At 34.2% G+C, this 22,419-nt stretch overlaps 2 protein-coding genes across 5 annotated transcripts; both read left to right on the top strand.

Moving 5' to 3' along the window:
* The first annotated feature begins 1,359 nt into the window (after positions 1 to 1,359).
* LOC141695228 (E3 ubiquitin-protein ligase CCNB1IP1 homolog) lies at positions 1,360 to 6,127 on the top strand. Of its 4 annotated transcripts, none has more exons than XM_074499485.1 (9): positions 1,364 to 1,604; positions 3,771 to 3,860; positions 3,951 to 4,023; positions 4,297 to 4,342; positions 4,511 to 4,541; positions 4,764 to 5,019; positions 5,137 to 5,300; positions 5,536 to 5,797; positions 5,873 to 6,127. In XM_074499485.1, exons 2-9 carry the CDS (start codon positions 3,791 to 3,793, stop codon positions 5,877 to 5,879), a joined length of 909 nt encoding a protein of 302 aa, XP_074355586.1. In that variant the 5' UTR covers positions 1,364 to 1,604; positions 3,771 to 3,790; the 3' UTR covers positions 5,880 to 6,127. The 4 variants fall into 4 exon arrangements, with proteins under 4 accessions (XP_074355587.1, XP_074355585.1, XP_074355586.1 ...); XM_074499483.1 differs by having other exon boundaries at positions 1,366 to 1,604; positions 5,506 to 5,797; XM_074499486.1 differs by lacking the exon at positions 5,873 to 6,127 and having other exon boundaries at positions 1,360 to 1,604; positions 5,536 to 5,801.
* Positions 6,128 to 7,350: 1,223 nt separating this feature from the next.
* Positions 7,351 to 22,012, top strand: LOC141695191 (alpha,alpha-trehalose-phosphate synthase [UDP-forming] 1-like). Its single transcript, XM_074499452.1, has 18 exons — positions 7,351 to 7,624; positions 9,521 to 9,908; positions 10,079 to 10,176; positions 10,314 to 10,702; positions 11,243 to 11,357; positions 11,830 to 11,931; positions 12,715 to 12,865; positions 15,119 to 15,207; positions 16,490 to 16,538; positions 17,848 to 17,948; positions 18,516 to 18,703; positions 19,022 to 19,124; positions 19,722 to 19,889; positions 19,973 to 20,095; positions 20,175 to 20,262; positions 20,359 to 20,486; positions 20,617 to 20,712; positions 21,300 to 22,012. Exons 2-18 carry the CDS (start codon positions 9,530 to 9,532, stop codon positions 21,630 to 21,632), a joined length of 2,700 nt encoding a protein of 899 aa, XP_074355553.1. The 5' UTR covers positions 7,351 to 7,624; positions 9,521 to 9,529; the 3' UTR covers positions 21,633 to 22,012.
* The last annotated feature ends 407 nt before the right edge of the window (positions 22,013 to 22,419 follow it).

Here is a 22,419-nt window from a genome sequence, read left to right on the forward strand (position 1 = left end):
ACGTGAATTAATTGCTTCGAAGATGAGTTTGCCACATCAGCCTTCATTAACCATGATCAGTCCCATAATCAATTTTTTGCATGTTTTTTAAAGTTTATTAGTTAATTGTGTGAGCAAAAAAGGTTTAATGACCTTTTGACCCTTAAGGTATGTAGCGTTATAGCCATCACCCCAAATATTTGAACTCGTGACTTTTAATCCCCAAGGTATGAGATTTCTTACCTTTTAGCCCTTTTTACCGTTACAGATATAAATCAGAGGGGCAAAAAAGACATTTACCCTCCTCCAAGTTGTACCGTTAAGAGTTAAAATGTATATTTCTTATACCTTAAAGGTTGAAATGTACATTTCTTATATCTTGAGGGTTAAAAGGTACACCATAATATACTTTAAGGATTAATATATATAATAAATATGTAAAAAATGTACATTTTCACCCTTAAGATATGTAAAATGTACATTTTGACCCATAACGGTACAACTCGGAGGTTAAATGTTTTTTTTGCCCAGCCAATTTATAAAAGGCTAAAGGGTACGGAATCTCTTATATTGGGGGTTAAAAAGTATGAGTTCAAACATTTGGAGTTGATGTGTATAACCAGTGACCGACGTAAAACAATAATTTAAGGGGCCGGTTTTATATTATAATTTTTTAATGTATAAATAATTTTAAAAAAAATAATATAAAGATTAGTAAGTGTTTAATTTTGAAGGTATAATTCAATTTTTTTTACTAAAGTAAAGATTAGGAGTGTTTATAATTTTTAAAAACATTTTAAAATCATAGAAGCTGAAAATTAAAAAAAAATTGCAACAAATAATGATAAAAAGCTGAAAAAGAATGGAAAAAGGTGAAGCAGGAATCAAACCCGGATGTCCAAGAGATGAAACTGGACACTCAACCAGTTATTCAGCACTTGCAATTGATCAAATATGTATATTACAAGAATAAAATTGAGAAATATTCATAGGGGCCGGCCTAGACCCTTGTGTCCGTCACTCGTACAATGTTATATATTTTAAGGGTTAAAAGATCATTTAATCAGAAAAATATAGTACTCTCTTCATCCCGCTGGATACACTATTTACACGCATTTCGAATCTTTTATAAAATTAGTTTCATAATATTTTTTTAATTTGTTTTTAAATAAAAGTTTAAATATTAAACTTTTATTCAAAAAAATAAAAAAAATTATAAAATTATATTTTAAACGAGAATTGAAAAACTTACTGAAAAATAACGTAAATAACTATTGGTATCCGAGGGAGTGAGGGAATCATGGTTAATTTACAAATTCGAGAAAACTTTAATGGTTTTTTCGGCAGTTAGCTCATTAATTTTTAAAAAGTTATAGTATAATATCCATCGCGCGGCAAGTTTCCCCGCTTTCCCCGTCAGATACAGTAAAATTACAATCCATAGTAGCTCACATTTTAAAAGACCTCATCTTCATACTCTCTCTCTTCAGTTTTGAATTTAAGGAAGTTTCAATTTGTTCTCTCTCATCATCGTCTCGCGTTGTTTCGCCGGCTAATCTCTCCGACTTCACCGGATTTCTGTTAATTCAATCGGACTCGAAGTTCGCTGCAAATCGTACTCGTTTGTAAGTATGATTTAGGTTCAAATACATCATGTATGTATGTCTATGTGATTGTGATTCGAGTGTTTGTTTGAATATTTTGATTTGCCGCCTAATTATAGTTGAGATTTAGCTGCGATTTGATGAATTTCAGATTTTTGAGCTTCAAAACCCTAATTTACGAGTTATATTCGTGTTTGTTTATTTGTTTGATTCATTAATTGCGTGATTACAGTGCGAATATATGATCTCTCAGGTTTGATGTAATTAATGTAGTTTCGATCTTAGGAAACTAGTATAACTTCAATTCGTTCGATTTTAAATTCTGCGTTGTTGACACTTTTGCTGAAATATGGAATGGATAGAGTTTAGGTTTTGGAGCTGTGAAACTTGACATACGATCTTACTTTCGAGTTCTCTGTTTGCTCTAGGAATCGCAGGATTGTTGTGACGAATATTGAATTTCTCGGATTCTATATGAAGAGTGTAGTTTCGGTTTTGGAGAATTATGTTATACGTGTCTAGCTTAATAGTTGTTAACTTGATATAGTCATTTAATTTTATGAATTTTCCTCCTATAGACACATCAGATTTGCTCATATAATAATTTGATATATTATCTGATAGACACTTCAGGTTGGTGAAGTATGAAACAAGTTTAGTATTTTGGGTTGTCGAACCTAGTTCTAGTCACCTCTCTGTTTGCTTTAGAGATCGCAGTGACGAATACATAATCCGCCACATTTTTGTAAATACTGTAGTTTTGATTTCCTACATTCTCCTGTTCATATATGCTTTCTCTGTATATTGACGACAGTTGAAACTTGCTTTTTAAATGGAATAATATGATGGATGACATGTTTTTGTCGAAACTTGTCCTGTTTTGATGATTATATTTTGAAATAGTACTTTAATATCATGTGAATTACATGGAACAGATCCGAGTAAGATCATTTTAATATATGAAGAAGGTAAATAGAATCTATTTATCGATGTCAATTATTGCTTTGATTTTCCGGTTGTTTGAAGCTTAAACTGGAATATACTGGTCCGAACCTAATACCAGTAGACCTCTTGGTTTGGTGTCTTGGAAACTTTTTTTGATCTGTTATGGCAAGTTACACTTAATTTTAGGGATAACTATAGTTCTGATCTTTTGTTGGGGATAAATATATTTATCTTTTGAGTACTCGTATGTAGCAGATGCATGTCTCTCCTAGATTGAAAGTCTAAGACAATGAGGTTTTTCTTATTCCTATATGTTTTTGTCCTGCAATCTGAACTAGGAACATATTCACCAACAAAGCTTACATTTAAACTCTCTATATATGTTGTATGTCGCAACACCCATCTACGTACATAATTATTGTCAAACTACTGTCCTGTAACACATCTCCTTCAACTAGGAAGGTTGATTATCAAATATGGTGTCTACAATACTTGCTCCTAGCAATGGTTAAATCATCATAGATATCTAGTGTTCATGGAATCTCAGTCTTCAGATACATACTTCTTGCTACAACTGGACATAATATTAAATCTTCCTCCATAGACTACATAATACTCTGTGTTACTTGGACTCAGTCCAAACTAATTAGCTACCAATGTTCTTCTTCATGGCTCGAACTCAGAATTATCAACTTACTTTACTAATCAGTTAAGAAGATATTTTAAGAAGACAACATGACTAATCACGGAAATTATGTGTTAATTCATCCTTAAATTTTGGGTTGGCCTACGTTGTTTGTCCATGTAATTCTATTGTGTCCACCCATGATTTTTCGGGAGAAAATTATACTCTATTTCATGCTAATACGGAGTGGAGTTACTTTACTTGGGTTTCCGGAGATTGCTAATGAAAGCTTTCCGGTCCATGTAAAATGATGTTATACAAATTTTTTAATCCAACGTATTTCTGTATAAGTTGTTGATCTCAATGTTGGACTCAATCTCTTTAGTACTATGTTTGAGAACCCCAATTTTTAGCTCATAAGTATGAAGAGCAGTATGTCGATACATGATTTACATTTAACTAACCTACTAAATGAGCTTCTTGATTAGCAAAATATCGTTTCTTACTAGTTTTATGTTCCATCTAAGACTTAATTGTTACACTTGTTACGGTAAAAATAAAAACTTGAAAATATCCTGATCAGATGCTGGTTATGCTGAAATGTATTTTGGAATTAGGTATAATTGCTAAAGCTACAATGAGATGCAATGCATGCTGGAGGGACCTAGAAGGGAAAGCCATTACAACCAGTTGTGGTCACCTATTGTGTATCCTGATGACGTAGTCGTCTAATTTTAGAATTATATTTACTGATCATGCTAAGAATGTTACTGTTATATTCCTTAATAAGTATATAGGTACCGAGGATGCTGGTAGGATTCTCAGTAATGATGCAGCTTGCCCAATATGTGACCAAGTACTCTCTAAAAGGTAAGTAACTTCACTCAACCAAGTTTGAGTTTTGCTGAGTAATTATTTCTTTTTATTTTAAAGATTTAGACCCAGAACTCTTAAGAAATGGTCACAACTATATGGAGAAGTCTTTAATAAACAGTGTGCCTTCTGATTATTTAGCACAATCTTATTGTTTTCTTGAAGTGATTTTGAGTACATATCAGTATATTGCACATTAGACGAATAGAATCACCGACAACTCTGTATATTTGTCTGTATATTAACTTGTTATGCTTTTCAAATTGTCAGTCTTATGAGACCTGTTGATGTCAATCCAACTGATGAGTGGACCAATGTAAGTAAGCTGCAAGCATGTGTCATATAACTCATTATGTTTACAGTTTATTTGCTTTCCATTAGAAACCATGTCCTTCCCTACTTTTTTATGACTCATATTATTAAATTGGTAGTTAGTCTCCTGCAGCATTCTGGTTGATTGTTTGCAATTTGCTCTTCCTTGCAGATGGCCATGGCTGGGATATCTCCTCAAATATGTATCCTTCAATTTAAGTCGTACATGTGTTCATAAAATATTATAAACTTGTCTATCTTGTGTATATTTAGCAATATATATTCAGACATTTCCCAGGTATGAACTTGAAGAAGAAAGGAAATAGTGCATGTAAAACTATTACAGTAACTTTTTATTTTAAAGATTGGTGTTAAATTTATGCAAGTGTAAGATATAGTATAACTTTTCCTTGATACGAAACAAGTGATGAAAAGTGCATACAGAAGCGTGATGTTCTACATTGGACAGAAGGAACTGGAGATGCAGTTCAAGATGAACAGAATCGTGGCTCAGTGCCGGCAAAAATGTGAGGCAATGCAAGAAAAATTCACAGAAAAAATGGAGCAAGTTCATACTGCTTATCAGAAAATGGCAAAGAAGTGCCAGATGATGGAACAAGAAATGGAGAGTCTATCCAAAGACAAGCAAGAACTTCAAGAAAAGTTTTCTGAGAAGTCCAGGCCAGTGCTCCTTTTGATTCTCTTTTCAAGTTTATTACTTGAAACGTGATCTCAATCTTTTTATTTTATTTGGCAATTGATCACCTCTTGGTATGTGCTGTTAATTTCTACCACCAGACAAAAAAGAAAGCTTGATGAAATGTATGATCAGCTAAGATCCGAGTACGAGTCAATTAAAAGAACTGCAATACAACCTGCAAACAATTTCTATTCCAGAACTGAACCTGATTTGTTTGCAAGTCCAGCTGACATGATGCATAATAGAGATCCTCTCAGGAAAGGTAACTAATTTTGTTCTTTTTAAATGCATATGGCCTACAGAACTTGTCCTCAGCATCTCCTTTTTTTGTGGCTTGTTAATCACTAATAATTTTAAAAGCATTAGCTAAATGTTGTAAAATATCAATTGTGCAATAGTTAATAATTACTATATAGCTAGCACTGGTTGTATACTTGCGAAAAAACTAGTTGACTTATTTTTTGCAGATTGGCCGTCATACACTCCTGCTACTCCAGGACCTCGAGATGATATATGGCCTTCAGCAGCGAGAAAGAATAGTTCTAATTCTGGTCCCTTTGATGTTTCCGCTGGCTCGCCTGTAAAACAGTCAGCTGGGCCTATTGATTTTAGCAACAGAAGAGGCATTAATCCAACTGCATTTGGTGCTGGAGCAGGATCTGGATCTGGTGCAGGGAACCCATCAATGACCTTGAGAAATCTCATCATTTCACCAATAAAGCGACCTCAGCTCACCCGAAGTCGGCCTCAAATGTTCACGTAAGTTCTGAACTAATTCTGCTTGTATGTTGCTTTGGTTTCTGTACTATAACCAGATATTCGCTTTTCTTTCAGGCTGTAAAGAGGAGTGAATCTGGATGTGGATTAAACCTCGTAGTTGTGAGCCACTTGGCCAGCAGTTTCTGTTATATTGTTTACGCACCAAGTGAAACAGATAGTTTGCCCGCTTATGTTTTTCCTCATAATATTTTTTAGGAGTGAATCTGTATATGTGGATTAGACTCGGTAATTTGAGCCGCTTGGCGAGCAATTTCTGTTCTTGTTGGCTCACCAGGTGAAATATAATGTAATTACTTATGCTTTTAACCACTTGGCTAGCAATTTCGGTTCCTTTTAATAGAGTTGGTCCTTCATCGACAAGTGAACTTAAGATTGTCAACAGCACCTTGCAGGTTATAGAGGCTCATTTAAGTCAAATACTTGATTAAGACCATTTCAATTATTTTATAGCTAACTTGTGGATAAGGGACAGAACCATACAGTCGAGCTCCACCTGAACTGATCATATATGACTTCTTGAAAAAAATTACCAAAAAAATTATTACTTTTATTCGATATTGCCCTTGGGAGAGATTTTTTTTTTTTGCTATAATTAATTTGGAGGAAGTTGGACACAAATATCTTATGCAGATCCAAGTGATGTTCAATATAATTATATAATTTATCCTATAAATGTATTAGTTTTATTCGATTCCTTGTTTCGTTTAATTTATCAATATAAGAATATTTCATTTTAAGTTATATGAAATTAATAAGTTATTATTAGTATAATTGACATGTTTTGACTTATTTAAGTCAAATTCAATTTAGTGAATATTTCACTTTTGATTCATAAGTTATTACTCCCTACGTCCAAACAGATTATATACGTTCACTGTTTGCCCGCATTTCGATATTTCTAAAAAATATAGTTTTCTAATATTTTTTTTGAATAAAAGTTTAAACATAAAACTTTTATTCAGATTTTCTTTAAAAAAAATATAATGAAATTATATTTTAAGGAAGTATTAAAAAGTGTGCTAAAAAATAATGTATAGAATTTAATAGGACGGAGGGAGTAGTAAAATTAAAATGGACATGCTTTGACTTGTTTAAGTCAAATTCATTGAAATTTAACTGTAATAAAAAAATTTATAATCTTTCACAAATTATATCTCAAATCTCAACATAGTTTTGATAGATATTCTAATAATATTTTGTATTAACTAACAATTGATGATTTAACGTTAAAATTGACTCAATTTATCTAAAAAAAATTATTGTATATATTAATGAAAAATGATAAAAATAATCAATTTAGCTGAGTATCCCGATTTATACGCCCCCCCAAATCACCTGCGATTGCAAATTTACATCCTCATTCCTCACAAGAGCCAACAAATTTTAATTACTGTTTCGATCACTCTCCAGTTTCCGGTAACAATTACCCAAATTGCCGGTTACCGGTAATAATAACAACTCCCAAGCCTTTTAACTCTCAACGTAATTATTGCAACTCGTAACCTTCGCTCACAAACTCTTCAGCCCCCTTGCATGGCTTTTCCTCCGTCAACTCCCGGTGAAACCTCACACTCACACCACTACTCTCTCTTATTTTCAAAATCTCCACCACCGCCTATATATACACACACATACTCTCTCTCTCTCTCTCTCTCTCTCTCTCTCTCTCTCTCTTCATTTCATTCAATCACATTTTCACTTTCATCTACTCTCCTCATTTCTTCTTCTCATTACTGCTTCTTCGCCTCGGAGATTGTGCGCAAATCATCAACGTCTCTACGATCGGCGATTCGAGTTATTGATTAGGTCAGATTACGTTCATCGTTTATTTTTACGCGTTGATTTGTAGTTGAATTTGCTGTTTGATTGCTTAATGTGAGTTTGTTTTCGACGATTAATTGATGTTTGATTGTTTTTTTAACGCAATGCGCTTGTTTTCGAGAACTGCGAGCTAGGTTTTGGTATCGTTTTGAGTTCTCGCGAGGAATTGCGTTAGGTTTTGTAAGTCATGAGGAGAGTTTCGATGCATTGTTTAATGTGAGTTTGTTTTGACGATTAATTGATGTCTAATTAATTAAACTCGCAATGCGCTTGATTACGAGAACTGCGAGCTAGGTTTTGGTATCGAATAGTAGCGTTTGTGAATTCTCGCGAGGAATTGTGTTAGGTTTTGTAAGTGATGTGTTTGCTGTGGAGAGTTTTCATGCTCGTACGTATTAGATAAAGTGATATTAGTCATGTTCGTGCTGTAGAAGTCATTAGGTTGTCTAATGTGCTTTGAAGTTTGTTTTCGAGAATTGCGAGAGCTAGGTTTTGGTATTGAATAGTAGCGTTTGTGAGTTCTCGCTAGGAATTGTGTTAGGTTTTGTAACTGATGTGTTCGGTGTACATATTAGATATAATGATATTAGCCATGTAAGTGCTGTAGAAGTCACTTTGATTGTCTAATGTGCTTTGAAGTTTGTGATTCTAGGTTTTCGTGTAGCGCAATAGCGTGTGTTATTATTTGCGAGGAATTGCAGTAAGTTTTGTTGCTTAATGTGTTTTCTGAGCAGACTGTTGATGCCTATACATATCAGATACAGTAATTTAATTACAGTGCTGTACAAATCACTCAACTGTCTAATGTGCTTTGAAGTTTTGGCTTAAGATATGATCAAATTTTGTTGCAATAATTACTGTTTGTGCTTTCGACTTTGAATTGACGACTGAACTGATTTAGCACCAAGCACTTGTTTCCGGATATTTGCGATTTAGGTTTCTGCATTATACAGTAGTGTTTGTGCTTTCTTGTAAGGTTCTGCATATTTGCGATTTAGGTTTCTGCATTATACAGTAGCGTTTGTGCTTTCTTGTAAGGTCTGCATAAGGACTTGTTACTAACGTGTTTGATGTGCAGCGTGTTGATGCTTATTTTTACATATTAGATAGAATGAGATCAGTTTGTACAAATCACTCAATGCTCTTTGTCTAATGAGCCTGTGCTTTGAGGTTGCGCCTTTGTATATAAATGAACTATTTTGTCTATAATTAGCAATTCAAATAAATTAGGTTACTCTATGTTTATCTAATTGCTATTTTTATTTCTCATAGTTTAATTTGTTACTGAAATATTGCTGATTAGGCCATGGTATTGACTGAGTTTTTTCAAAGCCTTCCTCTTAAAATTTTCAAACTAGTTGTAGGCTTCAGTCTGTAATATCTCTGAAAGAGTTACACTATTTGTTTTTCCTGACATATTTATGAGAAGCCTGTTAATGCGATTTATATTAGATCTAGCAGTATTAATGCCTGCTTTAAATATTACTTCTTTTTCATACTGAGGTTTAGCTGAAAACCTTTGTTTCTTGTATGACAAAATTTGTACATTAGTAGAGAATACTTTCTTCTTTTTTTCTTTTTCGCCTGATGAGGTTATTATATGTAACAAGAAAATATACGTTTTGCTCTTTCTATAACGAGACTTTCCCAATTACTTCCATTTCTTATATAAGAATTTGTTGAATAGTGAAAATAAAAATTTTGCTTCATGTAATGAGGTTTTGCTGATTGTTTCTGTTTATCGTATAGGAATTATGTAAGGCTACCATAGAAAATAATTTTTACTCTTCCTCTAATAAGCTTATTCTGTTTACTTATTTTTATAACAATGTTGGCCACTATTTATAAAAACCTCTAACTGCAATTGACTTGTGCTTTCAGAGGTTCCATATGTCTGATAATAAGTACAAATCTAGCTTATCTGTTCCTTCAAACTCGAAAGAGAAGCTCTTACGAGATACACAGCTAAGTAAGGGCAGCAAGGCTTCGTCAAATAAGGCAAGTGATACTAAAAGCGTTTCTGAGATCTCTGAGCTACAACTGCCATCAATGGAGAGGCTTGGTCCAGGCACTTTCCCTGCTGAAATATATCCGGAAGGGTATTCCTCCTCCCATACATGTAGCAATGAATCAAAAAAGCCTCAGGAAGGCATGGCTTTGAAACCACGGCTGTTGGTGGTATCTAACAGGTTACCATACTCAGCAGTCAGAATTGAGGATTCCTGGTCTTTAGACATAAGTGCTGGTGGGCCAGTGACTGCTCTTCTGGGCAAGTTTTACACTGATGCTTCTCTATTCATCTTTATTTATCTGGCTGTTCCAGTTAGGAGGATTTTTTCTGTATACAACAGTATCTGTTTATATGTTGCCACTTCCCTTTTTTATAGTTTTCTTACATTGACAATCAGTATTAACCTTTTGTACTCTTGTCTGTTACAGGATTGAAAGAATTTGAGGTAAGCTATGTGGGGTGGGCTGGTATCCATGTTTCAGATGAGGCTGAGCGGAAGTCTTTAACAGAAGTACTAACTGAGAAGGTGCATCTGTTTTATATATCAGGATTCTTCTTTGCCACATTTTTTTTGGAAATAACACACTAGGCCGGTGACATTGCTAGTTTAATATTATCACTTTTCTGGGAATGATTCTTAAGATTCCCTCCTCTAAATTGCAGAGCTGTTTACCTGTATTCATTGATGAAGTGATTTTTCATCAGTACTACAATGGATATTGCAACAGTATATTGTGGCCTCTCTTCCATTATCTTGGAAGTTCTCAAGAAGATGGCCCTGCAACAACCAGATCTTATCAGTCCCAGTTTGATGCATATAAAAAAGCAAACCAAATATTTGCTGATGTTGTAATCAAACACTACAAGGAAGGTGATGTCGTTTGGTGTCATGACTACCATCTGATGTTCCTTCCCAAATACCTAAAGGAACACAACAGCCAACTGAAAGTTGGCTGGTTTCTTCACACACCATTTCCACCAACTGAAGTTCACAGGACCCTGCTGTCTCGATCAGAACTGCTGCATGCACTTCTCTTTGCTGATTTACTTGGGTGAGTTCCATTGTATCTGATATAGAGTTGTGACATGACATTATTTGTATAATGTCAAACTGGAGACTTGAATCCTAGGAGGAAATTGATTTGAAATTGATATAATATACATTTATCTGCTTACGAAAATTTTAATGCGATACTGGACATAAGGAACCTTTTGCAGCAAAGCCTTTGGTCCATGGTTAATATATAATTTTTCTTTAATATGACTTTGAGATGTAATTAGTAACAACCGTGAATTTGTTGATTTATGATATCCGGTCCTACTGTCTTACATGCACAACATAAGAAGATACTAACTAATCAATTGAAAAATTATATAAATCAACCCTTCACCTATATCGTGCTTTTGTCTCAATCTAAGTTCCTGCAGTACAAGGCTTCATTTCTTTACATTTATATGAAGAGTGAGCTTATTCACATACAAATGTGGGTTTCTCTGATTGAATTGGGTGGTTGTAGAGCTCCTGACCAACTTGTACATATATTTACATATGGTCCTTGGCACGAGACTGATTCCATGATATGGTTCTTCAGTTTCCATACTGTTGAATACGTGAGACACTTTGTTAGTACGTGTACTCGTATTCTTGGAGTGGAGGCTTCACTAGCAGGAATAGAGTATCAAGGAAGGCTAACTCGTGTGGCTGTGGTATGTGCAGAATAAACTTTAAATATAATTTATTTTGTATCATCACGTTTTGCCTTCAAGAGCACTTGTGCAGTGTTTTTCTTGCACAAATGTACTATACCAGGAGATATATAAACCGAGGGTAAAAGGGATTGAAATTGGTGGAAAGTAGAAAACAATGATAAAGGGTACCAAGTCACTGAGTTGTTTTTGTCCTGTTTGTCTATAGTCGTTTCATTCCTCTCTTTCCTTCCATAAGCAAAGAACATAAAGATTGACTGATACAAGAATGTCTAATTGTCTTCCATCTCATCGACCTTTCTACCTCAACGTATTTTCTTCCTTCTTCCAATTATTTTTTCTTTCCTTTTCTATTATTTTAATCACAGTACTTCAGTACTAATATTAATTAGCACGTCAAGTACATGTGCTCTGTAATTTTAGAATTTTGAGAGGCCATCATTGATTTTTCTTAATGATGGTAAAACGACAGTTTCCAATGGGGATAGATTCAGATCGATTCTTTCAAGCTCTTGAGACTCCTATAGTCCGAGAGTGCATTAAAGAATTCACAGAGGAATTTTCTGGGCGTAAGGTTGGTGTTGTTTTCCACTTTTCTGCTGTTTTTCTCTTCCGACGTGATACTAGTCAAAAATATGTATTACTGCATCTGTTCAACAGAGAGTCTCATTTGGGAAACTTTCATGTATTATGAAGTCATATTTGTTCCATGTCTACCCCCAGGAGATACGACTGTAAAATAAGAACAGAGGGCATGACTGTAATTGTTGTATGAAAGTTGAAGACTTCGTATCTTCTTGTCTTTCCTTTGATTAAACTTGGATGTTTTTGTGCGTTCTCATGCCTTTCAAGTGAGATAGTGAAGTGCAAAAGTTTGAAGTGATTTTTAAGATGCCTAGGCGATATCCAATTACCACTGACTAGTCCATCTATCTTCCGAGTTCCAACTGATAGACTTCTTATCACATTAGAGTAAAACCGAATATATTTTGTGGAAACATACTGTTTTATGATAGCAGACCCTGTATATACGGCTATGGCAGCAATTGCGCTTATAATCAATAAATATTGTACTCAGGATTTTTGCCAACCTGGGTAGTTTCTTTGACAGTTAGAAATTTGTAAACTTAGATTTCTAATAGTACTAAGTTGTAGTTAAGCCTAGCGTAAGGCCAACAGATTTAAATTGATGATGAACATAGTTGTACATATTTTTATGTGTGGTTCTAGTGCTGGTGGATGAAGAGACTGCTCGATGTATTTTATTTTTATACTCGGGAATTATTCAAGAAAGAAAACAACACGATAGTATGTTTGCTTTATCTCATGTTTATTTTTCCTTGATTGTTTTGGTCAGGTGATATTAGGTGTTGATCGCCTTGATTTGGTTAAAGGAATTCTCCAAAAGATACTGGCGTTTGAAAAGTTTCTTGAAGACAACAAAGATTTACGTGACAAAGTTGTATTGCTGCAGATAGCAGTGCCAAGAACAACAGATATTCCAGAATGTATGCTCTTCAACATTCTTCTTATGAATTTGCAATTTTTTTGGTCCACAACATCTAGAATGTTAGTACATCTTATCCATAACATCTAAAAAGCTATATCTAACCAATGGCCTCTTGGGCCAACAGTCTATTAACCTCGCTCCTTTATGGGAAATTGAGGATTTAAATCTTGTCAAAGACAAGGGTGGGTGGGTGTGTCTGTTAACTACATAAAAATAAAGCTGCATCTTCTATAATTGCCAGGTGGATTTTTTCTCTTCCCACACAAGGAAGATTCTATTATGTCTTCAGGACATTAAGGGATTCCATTTCAGCTTTATTGAGCAATTTATATATATCTTAAAAAGTAGAGTCAATTTTGAGGTTTCACATTATGGACGTGTAAACGGACTTTAGTTCTAATTGCATCGAACGTGCATGTCAGTAAGTTATATAACATTATGGACATGTAAACGGACTTTAGTTCTAATTGCATCGAACGTGCATGTCAGTAAGTTATATAAATCAGCTACATGATCAACCAAAGTAAATCAATTTTGCCCAAAGTATAGTACGGATTTATGTCTAGCTTAACAGAACTCAGGTCACAGTAAGTTGCCATGACAAACTTTCTGATGTTCAGGGTAGAAGAGAGATCTTATACTATTTTTCCTATATCATACTGTGTGAATGAACATTAATATGAATTTAATATCTATAATGGATTTAATATGTTATGAGACTTGACTGTTTCTTTCGTGTGTACTTTTGGTGTAGGGAAATGTAGCCGTGTATCTAATTGGTTCATATGTAATATTTTGTTTTATGTGTTGAGTCTGAACATACATCTCACAAAGATTGTGCACTAAAAGATTTGTGAAGGAAACAACTTTTAAAAGGTTACAAAGATTGTACACTAAAAGATTTGGGAAAGAAACAACTTTTAAAGGGTTTCCTAAATTATTGTTTTTTGACTCTTGTTGTGCACCTCACACTAGGTATATACATTAAAGAGGTTTTTGAGACATTAGAAGTTGGGCTGTCTCCCTTTACTTTGCAGCCAGCTACTATGGTTGTAAAAGAGTCCCCTGTCCTATTCTTTATGTGCCTTATAGATAGATATTTGAGGATATTTCCATAATTAGGAAATTCTCGTGTTTATGCTCAGATGTTGTAATTGCCAATGTAGTTTATATATTTTTTAATACCTAAAAAGTGTATAGGGATAAGACTCATTTGTTACTCATTGAAAGTATAAAGTAATAAGTAATCTGCAACAAAAATGCAACCATTGATGGTTATTCGAAAATAACGCTTTCAGAAAATAGCAACCTATGTAGAGCAGCAAATTGGAAGTGATAAACCTTAAAATGCATGAAGAGAAATTATTGATTACAATATAGAACAAGTATGTGCATCAGAAATTTTCAAAGTACACATAATAGTACATTACCGATGTTTATTGAAGTTAACCAGTACCCTTGGCATTATGATTAGGTCTAGATTGCAATCTCAACTTTTTGCTGGTACAAGGAGCGAGATCATCTCTTCTCTTACATCATTTTCCCGAATCCTATAAAGAAGAGAAAAGAAAAGAAAATTGCTTATTTCCCCTCCTCTTACATTGCGAACAAAATTAAAGGAAACTTCTTTCCAAATCTTCAGATTTTTTTTTCTTTTCTTCTAAAAGAATTACTCGGGAACAAGATGAAGAAATGAATCTTTTTTAACTTCTCTTCTTTTCTCTCCAAAAAAGGTTCTGGAACACAGTGTTAATGTAAGTGTTGGGATGTTAGTTTCCTGTTATCAGAGGTTTCATATATAATAGGGACACACTCATGCAGTTAATTAAGCAGTACCTGCGTAATTCATCATAAAGCACAATGAGTGAATAAAATCCTAGTGAATTTGAGTTCATGTTACCGAAATGTGCTAGCTGAAAGTGTTGTAAGTTTTTCAATTTCCATACTTTTACCGAGCTTAGTCCAAGCAGGCTAATTAAAGTCCATTTGTTAGTCCAAGCAGGCTAATTAAAGTACATTTGTGTTCATCTTTAACCAATTTAGTTTCTGTTCAGAAAGTGTCAATTTGTTTCTTTTGTAGTAGTAGTTCATAGTGCTATGAGTAGAATGTCAATGTCGACAAATATCGATCAAATCACAAAACTCAATCTGCAATGACGTTATTAATTTTGACCCTGGTTGGCTGGTCTCTTCTTTTTTTCTGCAATAGTTAGTGACATCATGCTTTTTTAATATTAAACACAATGTGCAGATCAAAAACTTGCAAGCAAGGTCCACAAGCTTGTTGGGCGCATCAATGGTAGATTTGGAACAGTCTCTAAGGTTCCACTAATTCATCTGGTCAGTCTTATTCTTCTATACATTCACTTACTTGCAAAATATTTTCATATTTTAAGCACACATGTACACTGTAGACAAATGTTGCATTTTAAGTATTACATTACAGGTTATAAAAGTACCTGGTGCAGAAAAACATGTCAAAATGTCAGATCCTGCTAATTTATGAGATTTATATTGTGGGCAATATACGTATATTTTTGGCATAATTTATAAGTTGGCTTGTGAAAATACATTCAACTTACAGAGCATGACTATAGCTGTACTACAGGGCATGAATTACTTCATGTATTTGCTCAATCAGTATAACATGTTGTCGGAGACTATTGTTTGGTTAAAACAGACACTGTCGCTTCTGTTGCTTAGATATTGATCACCTTAAATTATTCTCTTCGTATAATGTAAAATAAGTAACGTTACTAATTATTTGAAGTTTGCATATAAAATTTTGGACATTCCCCGCATACCTGATGCGAGGAGCTACCTGGTATAGTTTAGACTCAGTGATTCCTTTTGTGGTAGGTATTAATTATAGATATATACACAAACACACACAACACACACTTTATGTTAGATGATTATTATGTATTACATTTAATTATAACTTTCAGATTTTACCTAAAAAATGCTGAAAATCAATATTTCTCGATTGTTTAAACCTTTCGGGGTGATTGTTTTGGGGTTTAATCACTAAGGATTTCTACCATTTTTTTACAGATGTTATCCTACATAAGTTTATCATTCTAAGCTTATAAATTGTACAATTTTATGATCATCTATAGACTATGTTCTGGAAGTGTCCAACATGGAATATCTGTCCATGTTTTTGGCGCATAATAAAGAGTATGGGGGTTTATACGATGTCTGTTTTTCGAGTGTACTCATGTCAGGGACTTAAGTTGAACTAAAGAGTACGGACAACACAGTTTTAAAAATTTCAGTACATTATGTTAGAATTCTGGTTAACTATTTAAATGTTTTTTCTTGCATTTGGGGTATAGGTTTTTCATGTGATTAATTATTAGCTATTTATGCATATAAATTATCGGCATAGTACTTCTCCCAAAATTTACATATATGAACATTCTCAAGTCTTGACGATTGTAACGGCAAGAAGAAACAAAGATAATTTAGGCTATCTGTAATTAAAATATGGTCAGTATTATTGCTGCGTGTGATGACATGTTGACTGTCGAAAACTCATTATCATCCTTTTTATGATAGTTAGATTGATGTTTTTAGTAATCTTTGGTGAATCTAAGCAACATATCTTTTATGTTCACAGGACCAACATCTCGAGTTTCATACATTATGTGCATTATACGCGGTCACAGGTGCTAATACTTTTTCCTCCAGTATCCAAAAAAATGTCAGTTTAGGTTGCTTCCAACTAAACACCGGAATAAGCGCTAAATTTCTATAGGAGTATTTGTTTAGTTTGCACATATGTTTCCTTTCTTAAGAGCAACTTGGTTTGGTTAGTTTTCATTTTTGGCATGCTATGTTAAATGTATAAATTTATCTATATGTCTCTGTGCCTACATAGGCCACTAATTTGTAACCCCAACCAATTCTGAACAATGCATTTACTTCACATGATTCTGATACTATATCAGTAGTATCTTCCTTCTACATTTTAAAGGTATTTGTTGCTGACTTGATCAACAATGAGTTATTATACACACATGTATTAAGCACATAATTATCATTTAATAAATATGGAATTGGAAAAAAACCAACCTATAGGGTCCTCGAGGTATATTATATGATATATGGTAGTAAACAACAATAAAGGCACCTCTATCAATTTCTCTCTTCTCTTTTGCACTTCCAAATGAAAAAATATCATAGGCAAGCCACCTGCCAATGAGACTAAAAGGTAACCTTCTGAGCTGTCACTGCCATATTTTTACTTTTTGGCCATACTTCTCTTTCTGAGAGCGTCTACTGGACACATGCTTCTAGCTTTAGGAAACAATGCACAGGGATTATAGCTTTGTTCATACAAGCTATGTGCCTAGGTTACCTTGTTCAAACAAGCGTTGTTCATTCGGGTTCCTATATGATATTCTTTTCATGCAAACATCAAGTGGACCGCTCTCCAATTCATTAATTCTTTATAGAATTGGTACAAATTGAGGAGTCAGAGGACTAGTTTTAAAGGGAATAATTTGTCCCAGGATTTCTATCATGGAACTGTGTATCTTATCGCTCCAAGGCCTCCTTACCTATAGTTCTCCAGCCCTCTCAGCGTTGTACTTCAGTAGACAACTCTCTTATGGATCTACTAGGAAATGTTTTCCATGCACAGCCTATTATTGACTAAAGTTCAAATTCCTCATGGTGGTAATTTTAGTGTATAAGTGTTTCATATGATTCATATTTTGATCTGATTTGCAATTTTTCGTGCAAGAAATGGTTATCTTATACTACTTATGTCTTCTTCGGAGCATCACTAGAAATTTAGCATATCCTTAATTTGTCATATATTAAAACTATGGGAACAACTGGTCATATTACCTCGTGTATGCCATATAAAAATGGTTGCTGCTATTACCATACACCATTGTCCAATTTTAAATGTGCTAAAATCATATGTATAGATATCAACCAATTGCTATAACTATTATCTCTGTTAATCAGATGTTTCTCTTGTCACATCTTTGCGGGATGGAATGAATCTCGTTAGCTCTGAATTTGTGGCTTGCCAAGATTCAAAGAAAGGAGTTCTCATTTTAAGTGAAGTAAATGTCATACCCTCTATTTGTTTTCTATTGCTGCATACTTCCATGCTGACCTTTTTTTGATTTTTTTTGGGAGGGGGTGGGGGTGCAGTTTAACAAATTTAAATGATTGTTAGTATGGGGATTGTGAGGATTGATATTATAACAATAATGAAACGGAAAACAGGAGTTTAAATTGAAACTATTAGCTTTGTCTCCTGTTCTGCACAAATACTTCGATACCCACTTTTACAGTTGATTATTTATCTTGTATTTTATTGCGTCTCAATTGAACCATGTAAATAAAGAATTTTTTTGAAATTTCTTTACAAACTTTGCTTGGAGTCGTTTGTTCAAGATTTGTTGGAGTGGGATGAATTTCATGATTATGCAAATGCAGAAGTGGAAAAACAGGAAGCTGGGAGGATAAATTGAATTTAAACAATTAAAGAATAATCGGAATAGTATGAAGTAGAAAATTGGAAAGAATCGGGTACGCGGGAAGAAAGGATACCAAATATAAATTCTAATTGGAGTAATAATTCTTGGTTAGTTTTGTGAATTCTCATTCTCTTGAAACACTTGTAGTTTGCAGGTGCTGCACAATCTCTGGGTGCTGGAGCAATCCTTATTAATTCTTGGGACATTGCAGAAATTGCTTCTTCAATTGGCCGAGCTTTAAATATGAAAGATGATGAAAGAAGGAAAAGGCATGCATTGAACTTCCAACATGTCATAACCCATACTTCTCAGAAATGGGCTGAAGCATTCGTAAGGTACTGTAGACTATTACAGTTATTAGCTGGTATGCCTATAACTGATGATATCCTTCACATGCATATCTTTCTTTGCTGTAAACAACGAGTACTCACCTTTCTACAACTAAAACATTCTGTATCATCTTGTTATATTGTTTTATGGATGATGTGTCATCCTAGCACAAGTGACTTGTCTGTTGATTGAATCATGAGTTGGAATGAAACAAGTATCAACAAGCTAGTTTCAAAAAATGTTTTCATATGGATTACAGTTATCAACCTCTTATAGAAAGAGCTTACGATACTTGCTCTGAGTTATCAACTGGTGTTTTGTAGGGAATTGGCTGATGCTCAAAGCATAAAAGGAGTTCCACCCGCACTCCCAGTCACAGATGCCATAGAACACTACTTGCAGTCAAATAATAGATTACTCATACTGGTACAATCTTATGCTCCCGAATACTAGTGAATTCTACCAACCATTTTGATGTTATTTACTGAGGCGCGTTATTTTTCCATGTGCTTATTGCATCTACTACATTGTGTTTGTTTTATATTGTGTTACTGGCGAGCAGTAAATACTCTTGTTTGTTCAGAAGCTATTTGATCTGATATACTGCATACAAAACTGGCCTAGAGATCTCTGATTCTAGAAGTAGATCGCATAGAAAATATATGATAAGAGAGAGCAATAATATATTGATATTTTATATTTTAAATTAAAGCAGGAGAGAAATTTATACTAGTTATTTTAAGTAATTTTTTTGTGAAACTTCGTGATGTTACAATATTTCATTTATCAAGCTATCTAATGATATTATAATATGCTCCTTTTATTAATCAAGCTATCTATGTGTACAGGTATGCCTACATACTAACTATAGAAAGTTCCAGATTCAAATCCATATATATTTTCGTTGACAGAAAATAATATATTAGTTAGCAAAAGAAAATGTTTTTCCTTTCCAGATATATCTAGGATGCTTCTGGTTCATAAAAATGTATAATTTCATATTACTGATCAGCAAACCTACAGGGATTCAACGCTGTTTTAACTGAACCAGTGGATACTCCTGGTGGAGGAGGTGAAGATCAGATACTTAAGTTGAATCCGGAATTAAAAAGCACCCTTATGGAATTGTGCTGTGACCAGAAGACAACTATTGTTGTCCTCAGTGGTAGCAGCAAACTTGTCTTAGATAATGTAATTCCTTTGTTAACATCTTTTTTATTTACACTTTTTGCCTTCTGTTACTGTCGTGTTGATGCAAGTATGTACATTTACAGAACTTCTCTGATTACAACATGTGGTTGGCGGCCGAGAATGGGATTTTTTTGCGCCCTACAATGGGAGAATGGGAAACAACAATACCAGGGAACTTAAATTTAGACTGGATTGACTGCGTAAAGGTATACAAAGAGGGGTTACATCTCTTTCCAACATCGTTCTGTATCCTGTTCTTATATTTCCTTTCTAAAAAATCTACAGCCTGTCTTTGAGTATTTTATCAAAAGGACGCCAAAGTCACAATTTGTGCTCAGAGATACTTCAGTTGTATGGAACTACAAGTATGCAGGTATATTATATGGCTAATCCTTTATCCTTCAAGTTAAAATTTTGGCTTCTTTCCAAATCATCTGTAACATTTTTCAGAATCTTACTATGATTGCAGATGTTGAGCTTGGTAGAAGTCATGCTATAGACCTGGTGCAGCATCTCTTTACTGGCTTTTCAAATGCGCCTGTTGATGTTAATCAAGGAAGTCATTCAGTTGAGGTCAGAGCTGTTGGCATTACAAAGGTGATCTGATTTTTATGATTGTTGATTCGTGTGTTTGCATATCTGGATTCAGTTAGCCGATTAATATAAATACATATATATATCACTATATATACATATCGCCATTAGACCATATTGTTTCTCAAAACAGGGTGCAGGTATTCACAGAATACTTGGAGAAATTGCAGGCAGTTCAGATCCAACACAGATTGATTATGTCTTGTGCATAGGACACTTTCTGGAGAAGGTATGTTTCTTATCATGGTTAGCTTTAAGCACCTTAAATTTATATTTTTGTTTTATGGACCTTCAACATTCGTTGCCCAACTTTGATATGCTCCTTGAGAATGTTTGCATCTAATTATGCAACTCCAGTATAGTATCATATGAGTCATGACTATTGACTTTTCTGCCCAGACCAACAGTTAATTGTATTCATTTTAAGGTCTCCTATTAAAATTGTTCCTGACTGATTGCACGTTAATCCAACTTCTCCCCCAAGGCATACTGGGTATTCTATAGTTTCATTAAGGCATATAGTGTAAAATTAAGGTCTGAAAAGACTGTGGAAATGCGGTTTTTGAATTACCATTTTTTCTTTATATGAAATATATTTTTTTTTGACATTTGATGCAAGACAGAGTGTCTTTATTAACATGGCCCAACACTGTGAACTGCATTCAATTTACAAGGCGTTATTTTCTAGTTGGTTATGGTTTCAGTTATGACAAAGGATTGTTGTGGATAAGTTTTACCCTCTCAGTCGAGAACATGGTTTAGTTTAATTGATCTTTTTATTCTGGCATTAACACGTATTTTTCCTCTTATATTCAGGATGAGGATCTGTATTCTTACTTTGACCCAGAGCTTCCGGTTGAAACTCCAAGAACCAAGACAAGTGAGGCACTAAAGTTTCCTGGCGACAGAATGTCTGATCTCAAACTGCAAAACGGCGGATGTGTCTCAAAAGCATCTCATCTTACAAGTGAACAGCCTCTGCCAAACTCAGGGAAGAAGACATCATTGAATGTGCCTGATCTGAAGATGGAGAATTACTTTTCTTGTACAGTAGATCGAACTCATTCCAGAGCTCGCTACTCTCTTGGATCATCAGCTGATGTTGTTTCTCTTTTGAAAGCATTGGCTGCTGCATCTTCCTCGAGCTGAGAGTTACGTCGTGTCTCTAGTTTCTGACTCTGGATTTCTATCTTTTCCGTTCTTGATGTACTCTAGGTCGAAAATTTTGTTCACATTTCTATTGAGTTCTGGTTCTAGAAACACTCTACCAGTAAAACCTATCTAGCCGGCCTAATTAGCCTGAGGAACGCACTGAACTCTCTGAGCAGTTTAAAGTCAAGAACTCATGTAGAGTATCGTAGCTGTACAGGATGATAGTCATTGACTGCATTCGTGAATTCCAAAACTGCTATTGCTAAAGCTCCCTTGATCGTAAAATCTGGTGTTGAATAATAGATACTTCCCGGTTTAATCTGCAATGTTTACTTTTACTATCGAATAAACAAAAAATAATCAACACTAGTATTTAGTATAAGTTGCAAAAAGCATGTATGGGCCATGTTTGGATGAAAGCCTTCGGCTGAATAGCTCTACTGGGTCAAGAAATATGCAGAAACTTATTCAGCACTTACAAGGCAACTCAAATTCATAGTGGGACAACTCAGAATATTAAACTTGTTCAAATCGATTAAATGAAAGGGTTTATAGGGATGTGAACTTGTGTTTAATAAACGTTCCAGACAAAACCGAAAGGAGAATATTAAAAATTGTTAAAGATAATATAGAATCTAACCCTCAAATTTTCGCACGAAATAAAAATTAGTGTTTCAAAAATGATGGTTAATGATCCATTTTTTGATCAAAATTGAGCATTTAAGTAAGGAATATTCGAGCGAGAAACACTGCTAAAAATAAAAAATAATATATAATCAGGTTA

Source organism: Apium graveolens, chromosome 11, assembly GCF_009905375.1.
Source record: "Apium graveolens cultivar Ventura chromosome 11, ASM990537v1, whole genome shotgun sequence".
Lineage (NCBI taxonomy): Eukaryota > Viridiplantae > Streptophyta > Magnoliopsida > Apiales > Apiaceae > Apium > Apium graveolens.